The sequence below is a fragment of the Cryptomeria japonica genome, chromosome 5 (assembly GCF_030272615.1).
Source record: "Cryptomeria japonica chromosome 5, Sugi_1.0, whole genome shotgun sequence".
In the NCBI taxonomy this organism is placed as follows: Eukaryota; Viridiplantae; Streptophyta; class Pinopsida; order Cupressales; family Cupressaceae; genus Cryptomeria; species Cryptomeria japonica.
The window spans coordinates 659,082,108-659,096,532 of NC_081409.1; the positions used below are offsets into that span (position 1 = coordinate 659,082,108).

General features: G+C 35.5%; 2 protein-coding genes and 1 long non-coding RNA gene across 3 annotated transcripts; all 3 read left to right on the forward strand.

The window, feature by feature from the left end:
- Positions 1-838: 838 nt before the first annotated feature.
- LOC131037277 (dehydrodolichyl diphosphate synthase CPT3) lies at positions 839-2,016 on the forward strand. The gene has a single exon (XM_057969350.2). The coding sequence runs from the start codon at positions 1,049-1,051 to the stop codon at positions 1,907-1,909; it is 861 nt and encodes a 286-aa protein (XP_057825333.1). The 5' UTR covers positions 839-1,048; the 3' UTR covers positions 1,910-2,016.
- A 3,987-nt stretch (positions 2,017-6,003) lies between these two features.
- LOC131037259 (dehydrodolichyl diphosphate synthase CPT3) lies at positions 6,004-6,864 on the forward strand. Its single transcript, XM_057969329.1, has one exon. It carries the CDS (start codon positions 6,004-6,006, stop codon positions 6,862-6,864), a length of 861 nt encoding a protein of 286 aa, XP_057825312.1.
- A 1,028-nt stretch (positions 6,865-7,892) lies between these two features.
- LOC131037233 (uncharacterized) lies at positions 7,893-10,141 on the forward strand. The gene is made up of 2 exons (XR_009104192.2): positions 7,893-8,418; positions 8,813-10,141. It is a non-coding gene; the product is annotated as an uncharacterized LOC131037233 (long non-coding RNA).
- Positions 10,142-14,425: the final 4,284 nt, after the last annotated feature.

Here is a 14,425-nt window from a genome sequence, read left to right on the forward strand (position 1 = left end):
GGTATCCACTCCGCCAAATTTACTTGGGACACAATCTCGGCCTCATCCCTTATGATGTTAGGGCCTTGTGGTAAGTAAAACTAGAGGAAGAACACCAATAGCAGTTATAGCTAACTTTGCGCACCCATAGATCCTAGAATAGTACATCGGATTTTAACAACAAAAAAAATTGTTGTCTTCATATGTGACTTAATTGCTCATAGCTTGTTTTGGCTTCCATGTAGTAAAGACAAACGTTGTGGGATCCATTATGTACACAAGGGTCAAAAAATGCCAAAATAGCCGTGCACTACAACCATCTTATGCCAATGCTTAACAAATTTCCCACTAGTTGTCGGCTACGAGTACAAATAAAGTTGCACAACTCCTGTAATTAAAGTATATAAATTTTAACTCTAGGATTACAAGTAGGCGGCTGTTGATACATATGAAATTTATTAATGGACTTTTAGTTATCATTTTTTTTTGTTTCTTTAAAGTTAGTAATTAAGAAATTGAGTGAATAAAAAATGAAAGATTGTAGAACCTAATCGATCATGAACCCCTCCCTATTGATATATTCCCTAATTGTTAACCAATTCATTCTCATTAAATATATTTTGTTTTGAAAATAACTGTGCCTTTACTAGTACTTAATTTCTAACAATGTTTGATCATCTTGCAATTAATTAAACACTGGTCTGTTGTTTTCCTTATAAAATCAATATGTACCGTATACATACCTACCCCCTTGGCTCAGAATGAAAAATATCCATTGCGGTTATAATAAGGTGGAAAACGTGGAAGACTTGAGTGAATCGTGTATGACTTACAATGGTGGTCGTGGACGAATGGTTGGTGGACATGTTAAATTCTTCCCCTTTCACACTGAAAGACAAATTTACCAGTCACTCCACTCACAATTTCTGTCCGCAGGGCGCAGAAAAGTACTCTAATTTGACAAACGGTAGATGGAAATGTCTTTAATGTACCCTGCGCCCATAATTTTGCTGCCACAGATCTACGTATCTTTCTCTTTCTGCCCAGAAATTGCTGCAGATTGGCAAATATGGCTTCTTATTCAGCATTCAAATCTTTCAGTAGTTCATGCTTTCAGAAGGCCGCCGCCTTTTTGGCAAATTCAATCTACCAAATCTTCAGACGTTTTGTAATATGGATTGTTTCGGCGGGCTCTGTTCCGAATCATGTCGCGATCATAATGGACGGCAATAGGAGATACGCAACCAAAAGAAATGTGAAGAAATTGAAGGGACATGAATTTGGGTATAACAGCCTGATGCATACCCTGAGGGACTGTTATGAATTGGGGATAAAGTATGTGAGTGTTTATGCTTTCAGTATTGAAAATTTCAGGCGGTCAAAGGAGGAAGTTGAGACGCTCATGAATTTGATGCAGGAGAAACTGGAGCTGCTTATTGAAAAGGGGAGCATTGTTAACAAATATGGAATTCGGGTGCAGATTATAGGGGATTTGAGCCTTTTTCCCCAGCATGTAAGAGAAGCTGCAGAAAGAGCCATGGCTTTCTCCAGAAATAATGATAGGGCTGTTCTAAATATCTGTGCCCCTTATACTGGCACACAGGAGATTGCCCAGGCTGTTGAAGGTGTTATTAAAAATGGGGATTTAGCTGAAAAGGAGATTAGGGCTGAGGATATTGAAAGGCATTTGTATACATCGAATTGCCCAGAGCCAGAGCTTTTGATTAGGACTTCTGGGGAGACCAGGCTTAGCAATTTTTTCCTCTGGCAGACTTCCTTTTCTTTGCTCTATGCTACTCCAACTCTCTGGCCTGAGTTTACCTTCAGGCACCTCATCAGGGCTATTTTGGAGTATCAGAGAGCTTACCCATTTCTGCAGAAGCAAAAAGATCAACAGCAAAAGCTTGTTTCTCATCAGCACCATGACTAATTGCATTAGTCATAGTTTTGAATTAAATGCTTTTGCAACCAGATCTGGTAGTTTATGTTGTTGAAAACTTGCACAGTCGTATTCAATAATTTTTCTTTCGAAGTTTAGCTCTTTCTCTTTATAGAGATTGTTTCTGGATTTGTTATATATGTGTTTTTTGATTGAGATTTCGGATCAGATTTCGGATCATACTAAGTGATCTATTCAAAATGGACTGAAAAATCTATACCAATATTACATTCTTTTTTATTTTACGTTATGTCATTAGCTTCAATTTAAAGGACTGTATTAAGAGCAATTGTTACACAGATTGTATACAATTTTTTGGTGTTCTAAAGGGAATGGCTCAAATCAAATCACACACACTAAGCTTACACTTCTAGGCTTAAAAGTGTTAAACAATTAGAGTTGACTGACATTTTCTATTCTCTAGACTTAATATGTTGCTTAGTGTGTGTGATTTAAGGCTGTCATTAAGGGTAGATGTATTGGAGTTAATAGACTGGATGTTACTTGGATGTTACTTGTTTGTCTATTTACTTGATAGACCCCATATTTGTTTAGACTTTTTGAATTCTCACAGTGATTTTCTATATGTAACAAGAGGTGCATTGGGGTTAATGGACTTGTTATTATTTGCTCAGTCAATGTATTGATGTTTACTTGCTAGACCTTATACTCATTTATTGGTTGTTTACTTGGGTTTTGGCTATGGGGCCGATAGAATGTACTGGCCCCACAGTGTAATAGTGTATTTGTAAGTGTTACACTATTAGACTGGGCCATTATTGGCTACATAGACATCACTGTTTACTTGCTGGACCCCGCATTTGTTTAATTTTTTTGAATTCTCACAATAATTTTCTATATGTAACAAGTGGTGCAATGACTCCAATACACACTTATAAATACACTATGGGACCGGTGCATTATATGGGTTCCATAAAAAGCGCTGTTTACCTATTGGACCCCATATTTGTTTAATATTTTTGAATTCTTACATTAACTTTTTATATGTAACAAGTGGTGCAATGAATCTGAAGTGTATCGGAGTCAAGTCAATGTACTTGTTTAACTTTTTGAATTCTTATTTGATTAAAACTATGTTCCAAGTCTAAATCTCAAAAATATTTATAAACTTCTCAAAAATAAATAAATTTAAAAGAAATGTATCCAACAATCAAATTATCAAGAGAAATCTCTCTAATAGATAGGTGAAGAGCACAAATAGTCATTATAGCTAACATCGCGCACCCTAAGCACCTAAACTTTATATCAGGTTTTGACAATTATTTTTTTGTTGTCTTCATATAAAACTATTGTTCTAGCTTCTAGATAGTAAAGATGAACGCTATGGGATTTGCTGTGTGCAAAAGGGTCAAAAAGCCAATGCTTCGGATCAAACACCATGATCCATCATCAGGGCAAGAGAGCAAGTGAGAGAGCAGGAGATCAGAAATCATGGTGTTTGATCCAAAACATTGGCAACATCAAAAAAGCTACATGGTCAAATCCAGAAAAATTAAAAACAAAAGATATTCCATATTGCCTCGTTACTTGTTAACCAAAAAATTGCAAGATTGATCCAATACTTATGCACAAATGTTCCAATAATCATGCACTATTGGTAACAAAAAGTTGCACAATTGATCTAATTACAAACTTTTTTTTTCCAAAAAATGGGTAGCTATTTACCCACTAGATGATTTTATAATGGACTTTAAATTGACAAAATCATATGAATGGTAATTGAAACATGGATTGTAATTGGTGCTCTTCCCCTATATTGATTTAATAAAAAACAATTATAAATTAAAATTCTTTTGAAAAAATAATAAAAGACTTTTTGAATCAAAATTTAGATCACACCAATCGAATAACTTAAAAATGAATTATAACCCAAAATCAAAATAAAATAAAAATTACTTAAAAATGAATGCAATTAATAAATCATTATTAAGGAAGAAATTGCATTAATCTTTTAATTTGAAGTAATAATAGATACACCTTCTGAACAGATCATCTCCATGAAAAAAAAATAAATAAGAAAGTTAAGTAAACTTCTTTGTACCCATCATAAAGTTGTGGAATTGAAAATTTAGGTATATTAATAATTCCAGTTTTCAAGAAGAACAGACACAGCTGTAAAGGAGATCCTCTCTGCATTAAAACCAGTGAAACGAAAGTAAACTTTTGCCACAAAGACTTATACTAAAAAAAATAGTTTTAATGACTAGTTGTTGAACCTCTCACCGACTTTCACACTTTATAATTAAAGTGGATACAGTATTTGATTTTTTAGGTCTTTTAACATTATTTTTTGCCACAATCTATCTGTCACGGATGCCCATATCTCGTCTTCAAAAAGCAGGTACTAAATTATACCAATACCTTTTTAATACAGATAGGTAACTCATATTATAATGTGAATCTTCTTTTTTTTGGTCAATTATAACAAATCAACCATAAAGAATTTAAAGGCAATCTAAACTAATTATTTTGTGAATGTTCTTATATAGATTTCAAATATGTATAGATATTTTAATTTTTATTAAAAAACTATCATTTTTAATATTTGCCTAAAAATTATTTCTTATAATTTCTAATATTTTTTATTAAATTGTGTTTGTGCAAAATCTAGTGTCATGACTATATTTGTTGATAAAAAATGTGACTTGAATCAACATTTTTTCTTCAACAAAAATATAACTTGTGGCATTATAATGACCAACAAATTTAAATAATAGATTCTCCCACTCTCTCATCACTAAGGTCCCATGATGACAAGATAAGAGAATACAATGAGTAGCTATTATTATTCATCACTTCTTTTTTCTCAAATATTATGCTCAAAATACAATGAGTAACTATTACTATTCATCACTTCTAATTACTCAAATCTTATGCTTAGAATGCAATGAGTAACTATTACTATTCATCACTTCTAATTACTCGAATCTTATGAAAGCATACATCGGTTTATCTATATTGATTAAAATATGGATGCGGCCTCCCCACAATATATGACATTTTTTTCAAATGATTATAAATATTTGATCCTAGTCTAGAATTACAAATATATCATGAAAATAACCAAAATATTTTAATATTTAAAATATATGCTAAAATCCTCCAAGCTTCAAGTGTAAATGCAACCTATATATCAAGGTACCCTCAAATTCAAAGGGTTTCCATCCTCCAAACTACAAGAAACCAATAGAATTTCATTCACCCATTTCTAGAATCCAAGGGTTTTAATCATGAAGGATCATTTTTTAAACATCATAGATGATTCAATATGATGAAATGACTTCAGTTTTATAGTCATTAATGTGCATGGCCCAAAAAAGGGGGTCACAAACTCTCACGCCACCCTTCCCTTAAAACAAAAATGATTTATTTTATCATATTCTTATCTCAAAATAGGTCCCATAAAAAATCTTATTAATTGACCAATTAAACATATACAGTGAAGTTAAATGGTTGTGAATGAGTCCACCAAAAATGAAGTCTTGCTAAATACAAACTCCTTACCAAAACATGTTCCTAAAAGGAATAGCCATCAATCCTTAAATCTCAATCAATAAGATTTCGACCTAAAACTTGTAGTTCCATATCAAATAGCTAAACAATTATGTAAATTTAATATTTAAACCCTCCAACCAAAAAATACCTTTGACACACGCTTAAATACCAATTTGTCATACATGGCAAGAAGCCCACAACAAAGATTACTGTAATATCTTTCATAAAAACTTAAGTCATGTGTCTCACAGTCTCGAACTCCATTATCCCATAATCTCACACCCCACATTGAACATTTACTATTAAACAATATTAAATTATTTATTTTTTCCAGTATATAAATTAACAATTAATAATTTATGCCCTCATATTAAGAACTCTATGCTCGTTGTTTAACAGTTTAAGTATGTACCCCTACCATAGTGGGTCGGTGGGCTGGCACTCCAAAACAATTTCTACGCTACACGAATGACGTCAGAAGGACGCCAGGACAAGACAATCCTGAGATGGGACAACTGTTATAAAGTCCCCTTTTTACCCATATATCTTTATGTCTCTTTGATCAAAGAATGGCAGTATATTCAGCCTTCAAATCCTTCATCAATCCAAGCTTTCAAGACAGCGCAAGCTTTATTAGAAATTTAGTATACCAATTATTCAGACGATTTGTAATATGGATTGTTTCTGCGGGCTCTGTTCCAGAGCATGTTGCGATCATAATGGACGGCAATAGGAGATACGCAACCAAAAGAAAAATGAAGAAATTGAAGGGGCATGAATTTGGGTATAACAGCCTGATGCATACTGTGAGGGACTGTTATGAATTGGGGATAAAATACGTGACTGTTTATGCTTTCAGTATTGAGAATTTCAAGCGGTCAAAGGAGGAAGTTGAGACGCTCATGAATTTGATGCAGGAGAAGCTGGAGCTGCTCATTGAAAAGGAGAGCATGGTTAAAACTTATGGAATTCGTGTGCAAATTATGGGAGATTTGAGCCTTTTTCCCCAGAGAGTAAGAGAAGCTGCAGACAGAGCCATGGCTTTCTCTAGAAATAATGACACGGCCTTTCTAAATATCTGCGCTCCTTATACTGGTACACAGGAGATTGCCCAGGCCGTTGAAGGCGTTATGAAGGCAGGGGATTTAAATGAAAAGAAGATTAGTGCAGAGGATATAGAGAGGCATCTGTATACATCTGATTGTCCAGAGCCAGAGCTTTTGATTAGGACTTCTGGGGAGACCAGGCTCAGCAACTTTCTTCTCTGGCAAACTTCCTTTTCTTTGCTCTATGCTACTCCAATCCTCTGGCCTGAGTTCTCCTTCAGGCACCTTGTCAGGGCTGTTTTGGAATATCAGAAAGCTTACCCATTTCTACAGAAGCGAAAAGATCAACTGCTAACGCTTGTTCCTCATCAACATCATGACTAATTGTATTAGTTTTAGTGTTGAATTCATGTTAACAGTTACAGTAATTTCTCTTATGTAAAATTGCATTGTCAAATGCATTTTTCTATTGAATAATTTTCTTCTAGACAATTTGGATCTTCCTTTTGATATTTTTTGTTACGCCATTCGCACCAAATATGAAGGATTGTATTATGAGCAATTTTACAGAAAGGTTGTATATGAATTTTTGGTGCTTCAGTTAAGTGTAGGTGTACTAGAGTCACATTACTGGCTGTTTATTTGTGGGACACTTGTGTGGCTGTTTACACAGAAACTCTTCTAGTGTTAACTTTCTGTATGTAAACAACAGTGCATTGACTCGTTCTACTCTTGAATCCCACCTGACTAGAATAAAGTTCCAATTCTAGATTCTTGTCTCATATATTGGATGCATGTAGAAAAGAATTTGTTTAAATTTTTTTTAAGAAATAAATAGTTGAAAGGAAATCTGCTTAACAATCATTATTAATAGAAACCTCTGTAGAACGATTGGCTTAAATTGAGTGAATAATTAGAACTCTCCTGAGAAAATTGTGTGAGTTTTGGAATCAAATTTTACATTACTCAATTATTTTGAGAGTAAGAATTATGAAGACAATCTGTTAAAAAACAAAACAAGAACTTTAGTTTAAAGCAAATAATTACCTTTGTTAACAAATGATCATTTATCAAAACCATTGATAATAGGATCATATTTTTTATTTTTATTTTTTTCAAAACCATTGATGATAGGATCATTTTTTAATTTAAGAAAAAGAAAAATGTTTAATAAATGAGCCTTCTAATTGTGATAGTTTAGAAAACTATGAGAATTGCATTTAAGTCTTATAATTTTTAGTAATAATAGATACACCTAAACGAAATCATCTCCGTCACGAAATCGATTAATTAGATAGTAACCTACTGTATGCATTATAAATTTCTGCAATTGATAAAACAAGGCGTATTAATCTTTCAACTTTTCAAGAAGAATAGATACACGGGCACCTGTAAAAGAGGTTCCTCTCTGTCAGACAAGAAAGTAAAATTTGTGCAATTGATAAAACTAGGTGTACTAATCTTTCAACTTTTTATGAAGACTAGATACACAGACACCGGTAAAAGAGATTCTCTCTGTCAGAAAAGAAAGTAAACTCTAGCTTACAGTCTTACACCGACTTCTTAAAGGTGCTCAACGGTCAGTCAGTCTTCTCTCTCATTGACCAAGTCCAAAAGGATATTCAACAACTCCACACTTTATATTTAAAGTGGACACTGTATCTGTTTTTCTAGGTGTTTTAACATATTTTTTGCCACATTTCTTCGGTATGCCCGTCTCATCTTCAGAAGCAGGGTAAACTAACCCTTGCACTTTAATGTGCAATGGGCACGTCAACAGCCTCTTATAGTTGAATATAGTTTTCTTTTGGTATAAGGAAATGAATTATTGTTCGTACAAATTAAAAGTATGATCAGGATGAAGACAGCAAGGTGCGCACACTTGAAGATGAAGATGAAGACGTTAAGGATGTTTATGTAGCTACGTTGTTACCATTGGTATGTTCTCTTGTTCTTATATCACTAGGGAGCAATAGTAGTTTACATTGTATTGGCTTTGGCAGGCATAAGGAATTTTGAATAAAGTAACAAATTTATGGTTTTCACACGAACCGTATGTTAAAAACTTAAAACAATATCCTCTGAAAGTTTAACTATAATTATTTCAATAGCAATTACAACTCTTACTACTTAATGATGATTATAAGTACAGCAGGGCTGAGGTATGATGTCCTATTTACTGTGTCGTATCCCAGGGCACTTGTTTGATCATCTGAGTGCTACAGGCAGAAGCTTAAATCGGATCTTCATGTTGCAGGCACCTCTAGTTTTTTAATTATGCATAGCGGGTTTTCATTTCTATCAATTACTATCTAATGTTTTGTTTCCACAGTTCGTTTGTACTGTGTACAGCATACAAAACATGGCAGAGGCTCTCTCCTTGTGCAACATTGTAATATTTTTTGTGAAGGTATGTTTTTATTTTCAGTCCTCAAGTTAAAAGAGGACTCTAATTTCTATTAGTAGCATTTTTTAATGGAGAAATAATGATGAGTTTAACTAGTTTATGATCAAGGGAAAACAAGTTTTGAAGGGACCTGAAACCCTATACAAAACAGGTTTGGGGGGCCCTGAAACCTGAACCTTAAGATAAGCCTGAAAGTCCACTCAATCAAACAGAACACGAGAGACATGGCGACACCAGACAAAAGATGGGGGGCAGCACAAGAAGGAATCCCCAACAAGAACCAACTGGCTGTAACAAAGACCAGCAAGCAGCCCCAACCCAACCGGGACTGATCAAGTATTTGATGTACACTTGTGAGATCAAAGGGTCATATCAAAAGAGGCCCGGGACGATTTAGATTTCTTACTTTTAACGCTAATCCATCACTCCTCAACCCTAGCAGCAGTCCTTTGCAAGAAGACGGATCCAAAATAGAGGACCTCCACCACCAAGAGGAACAAAGGCAGCATCAAGAGAGGCAGGGACAACAGAAATCTGAGAATCAGAAGGATCAGACAAAGATCCAGCAGAAATCTGGGACAGACCATTTTCAGCAGAAGAGACAGCAACATCCTGAATTCCAGCAATTTTCACCGAGCCATCCTTAGTGGCATCCGAAGAAACATTCTTCTCCATAAAAGAATCCGAACCAGCCTTCGAAATCCTGGCATCCACCGATACATTGGAAGAGTCCAAAGATTTCATAACAGAATAATGCTGGTAAGAGGCCCCCGACCACCATGAGGCCACAAGATATTTCTTCTTGAGCCCACAATTTCCAACTGCATGGCCGGTTTTGAAGCATTTCCGACACCTGAACGAAATACCTTCGTAGTCCAAAGTTTGGACCCAGCTGCCAAAAGAGGATTTGATGGCAATCTCAGCTGGAAGTCCCTTAGATACATCTAGAGTTTGACTAGTTTTGAGTAGTTAGAATTAGTATTTTCCAATATTTGGGGACTATAAATCATAAGAATTCATGTTATAGTATTCCCTCCGGGTAACTGGGGATCTCATTGCTGCGGGGTTTCTGATGCACTTAGATTAGAGAAGTCTAAGCTTTAATATCTCATATTCCATAATAGATCAGAAATGAAGCCCATTCCTGGCTCTTATTCACTTTCATTGTGTTGTCTATATTGTAGTGCCATGAAGTAACATATGTACTCAAGTATCAACAAATCCATTTAATATAAAAATACAAGGGGTCAGTTAAGGTGCTGAAAGTCAAAAATGATTTGTAAGAAATGATCTCTGACCAGAATAAATAGTTCAAAAACAGAAAGCAAAAAGTTGCAAGTGAGACTGTATGCAATAAAGCTGAAGAGAAAGATTACAGATGCAAGTGAGACTGTATGCAATAAAGCTGAAGTTGAAGATGCAAGTGGTGCTTACCGCAAATTAGTAATATTGGGATTCTATATGATATTAAAAAGAACAAAGGAATTCGAGAATAAAAGCAAAGGCAAAAGGCAAAAGACAAAGAAAATTATACATGGCATTTTAAAATCGACTAAAGCTAATTGAACTGTCTCAATCTTGGGTATTTATATTAGTTTGACTTCTGCATGCCTTTGGTCTGCTATGATTATGTCCACTACATATGTCTGGTATTTTTTGTGGCAGTTCTGTCCTGCTGTGTGTTGTAATCTGCTGTTTTTAGCTAAGCTTAACTTTTTGACATATAAAAGAATTATTGGTCTACTGTCACCGGCCATCCTCATTGTTTGAAATCATTCCTATCACTGCGGAAGCCAGCACGATTAACTATTAAGTGCACCAAAGTTACCTTTAACGATAGAGAAGCAGAACACATGTTAGACTTTGGGGGATTCATAAAACCATTTCACAGACAATTGCAGGCAACTGCTAACATCTAGATTTTCAAAGCATGAACATGTTAGCAGTTTATAAGATATTGGGAGAGAGCGTGTATAACACTTCAATCCTCAGTACAGTAAATTCAAGGGTTTCTATCGCATGCAATTCTGATCAGCCATGTAAGGTAGCAGTGGCAGGTACAAACCAAATGTGAACTAACTTGAAAAGCAAATAATTTATAGAAGGATAATGTAGTCCAGCCAAAGGTGATGCAACAGACCAGTTGAAAATCTCGGACTCGGCAATTTTATCAAACATTTTATATGCATAAATGTTCAAAAATATACTTCAAAAACACACATATTACTAATTTTGTTGAGCATATTACTAATTTCCATCATAGATAAATCAAAATTAGAATTTAATACATACAATACACAAAAAAACAAGTTCAATTCAAAATGAGTTATAATGCTACTTCCACTAGTGATGCAGGAGCATCCATAGTAAAAAGGGTAATCGGCATTACCTAAAAAAGTTTCCAATTTTGTTTTCTCAGATTTGCTTTGGTTTTGGCCTTGGTTTTGTTGGTGCTTCTCTCTCGTCAGCTTTAGTAGATTGAAGAGTTGGCTGGTTTAAAGCAAGTTCCCATAACCATTGCCAGCATTATGCCTAACTGTGCCAAATGGTAATTCTAAAACAGAGTAAGCACATCTGTCAAAAGGAAGAGGATTATGTATGCAAAATATGGAGTAAAAGACAGCGCTCCTTGATTGTTTGACAGAATGCCTGAACGGAATGTGATATATGCACAATTGGATTTGTAGAAAAGGCAGTGAGAAACTTGGCAGGCGTAACACCAACATCCTTCCTACAAGTAATACATCGAGTGAAGACAGAATTTTAATGCAATATGAAGGGAGGTTGTGGGTACGATCGTGGGGAAGGGTGTCGGAAAAGCTGGGCAGAGAGGCACAAAACAGAGGTATGGTGTGAGGGCTGCATATGGAATGGAAGCAGCCAAGGAATGTATGCTATGGGCTGCGAATGCATAAAGTCATTAAAATCAATGGTGAAAATGCTATCAAGAGGAGACGCTGAAGAGTGGTAGAGGCTGATACAAGATTAGTGGTGAAAGTGGCCAGAAAAGAGAAGTATCGGACCAGTGAGGAAGGGTGGGACGAACAATGAGAAGCAGAAGTGTGCTTGGGTGCGATCAGAGTGGAAAGCAGAAGTGAATGGGCACAGAATGAGAGAGAGAGATGTGTGTGCTGTGTAGTTGCGAGTCGAGGTGAAATGCAAAGAGAGAGATGCCATTTTCAGGCCAATGATTGTTATTTTACGTTTGCAGCTATAATAGTAATGTAGTTTTATTTTTCTTGGTTGAGAATAAGCATCAGTTTGGAAGCAGAGAGTGTCTGCATTTTATGTTGTTTTTGTATAAGAGTTTGAGTTTGTAGGCAGGAGGGATTCGTCTTACATCAATTAGCCATGTCATATGCAAAACTTTCCTCATCTAAAGAGAGTTTTGGCAAGTTGTGCAATAATAACGTCTAAATAGGCACAATCAAGAGTTACATCTCAATTCCCTATCACCCCCGCTCATTGTAATCAAGTCTTTTATTTGACAGATTCCAATAACTAATGAGGATTTGGGAGTGGAGACCCCAATGAGGTTGAGGGGTAGTGCCCCTCATGGGGGTTTAGGGACAACATCCTGTTGGTTAACAAATTTGTCTTTCTTAAATACCTTTCAAAAATGACTCACAAATGCCCAAATTGAAAGACAAAAAGAACTAACAGATGAGTCACTTTTAATGGCAATTGCAAGTGCTCTCTGAATTTTGATATGAAGGTACAGCTCCCTTCGTTGGATAAAATGTATGTTTTCTAAATATGCTTTTAACCAGAAAGCAATAAAGGCAACTAACATCTGTTCATAGCCATGACACAGACACTAACAGCAGATTTATAAACAAGAGGATACGAGAGTAAAAGACACAAAGATCCTTGCTCAGATACCCACAACAAAGAGGAAAAAGATTAAATAATTTGCTTTCAGACATATTAATGAATGAGAAATCAAAGTCTCTACAACAAACATACACATAACTGGGATGCACAAGAAAGCATTATAAGAATAACTAGAATGACACACAAGCCAAATTACAGTCAAAAGAAATACACACAAACACAAAGATCTGAAATATATTTCTTCCTTTCTTAGAATGTAAATAGAATGACTCAAAGATCATCTTATTCCTGTACAATGATTATGCCCAAAAACAGAAAACTACATTCTTCTTTTCTCTTTTACAATAGAAAATAAAAAATCTCTCCTTGCTGCAACGTAAGTTTTCAGCAAGAAAAGGGAAGAGCCCCCCTCTTAGCTTTTTTTTCATTACATATATATCCTCCTTTTTCGAGGAGACTTTTAGTTAACATAATTGATTGTTAGAAAAGATTATTCATTACAAAAATATTTCTTTTTAACCTTTCACCTTCCCGTGAAATTGTTGCTTTCCAACTGATTTAAAACATTTTTACAATGTTTTAAATCGCTGCATTGAGAAAATAATATATCATATAGACTCTTATGGTCATAAAATTAAATCTAGGAATACTTAAGATCAAAATATCAGGTGGTTTGTCTTTAGATTTTAAAAATTCGCAACTTTTTCAGATGCATTTTCAGACTGATGGATATGTATGCAGAATTTGACTGTCGTAGAATGAACCGTTGAACCTTGAACCTTTGAACCGTGGGGTTCAAAATTACAGACTTCGCCCACAATATGCTTCATTAATCACTTTGCCTTTACATTCTCGTGCACGTTGAACCTTTGAACCGTGGGGTTCAATCAAAAGGTTCAAAATTACAGACTTAGGTGAACATAAAGACTAAAGTCATGAGATTTTTCAATAACAAAGCTACATCTTAGGGAAGTGAAAACTTTTAAAATTTCTAAGTTCAAAAACCGGGGTAACACATCCCCAATAGGGTTAAGGGGAAGCACCCTTTGTGGGGGTGGTGGGGGACTTTGGGGCAACGCCCCCAACAGGGTCAAGGAGCAGCACCCCTTGTGGGACTTTGGGGGCAATTATTGAACACAAGATGCCACTGAGAGGGGGGGGGGGGAGTGAATCAGTAATTTCCAACTTAACCCTTTTCTATCCTATGTGTGTATACCGGTTAACTGATCTAACATAAAGAAAACATACCGGTTAGATGGGAGAATGACACAAATGCAACCACACATAAAAGTGACATCACATAACATTAGATGTACGAGGAAAACCCAAGATGGGAAAAACCTCAGTGAGAAATGCTACTGGAGACTACTACTCCAATCCAACCTCACAATGAAAACCTCAATTACAACATTTAGGGCACCAACCCAAGGAGCACCAACCCCAGCACCGAGCTCCAACTCAGTGATTACAAGATCATATATTAAATACAAAGTAATCTCCTTGTTACAAAAGAACTTTGTAACTCTCATGCAAGTCTCTCCATCGGTTCTCCTCTATACAATTCTCTGTCGGTTCCCTGCTCACATCTTTCTACTGCAACCTTACCGGTTCAGCCTCTGCTTCTTCTTTGCCAGTTCTCTTCTATCACGCTACTGATAACCACCACCGGTCTTCTTCACTCTGTTGGTTGTCTGCTATCTGATC

Bases quoted from the DNA above. Each gene is read 5' to 3' on its own strand.
- LOC131037277 (XM_057969350.2), top strand. From the start codon at position 1,049: ATGGCTTCTTATTCAGCATTCAAATCTTTCAGTAGTTCATGCTTTCAG.
- LOC131037259 (XM_057969329.1), top strand. From the start codon at position 6,004: ATGGCAGTATATTCAGCCTTCAAATCCTTCATCAATCCAAGCTTTCAA.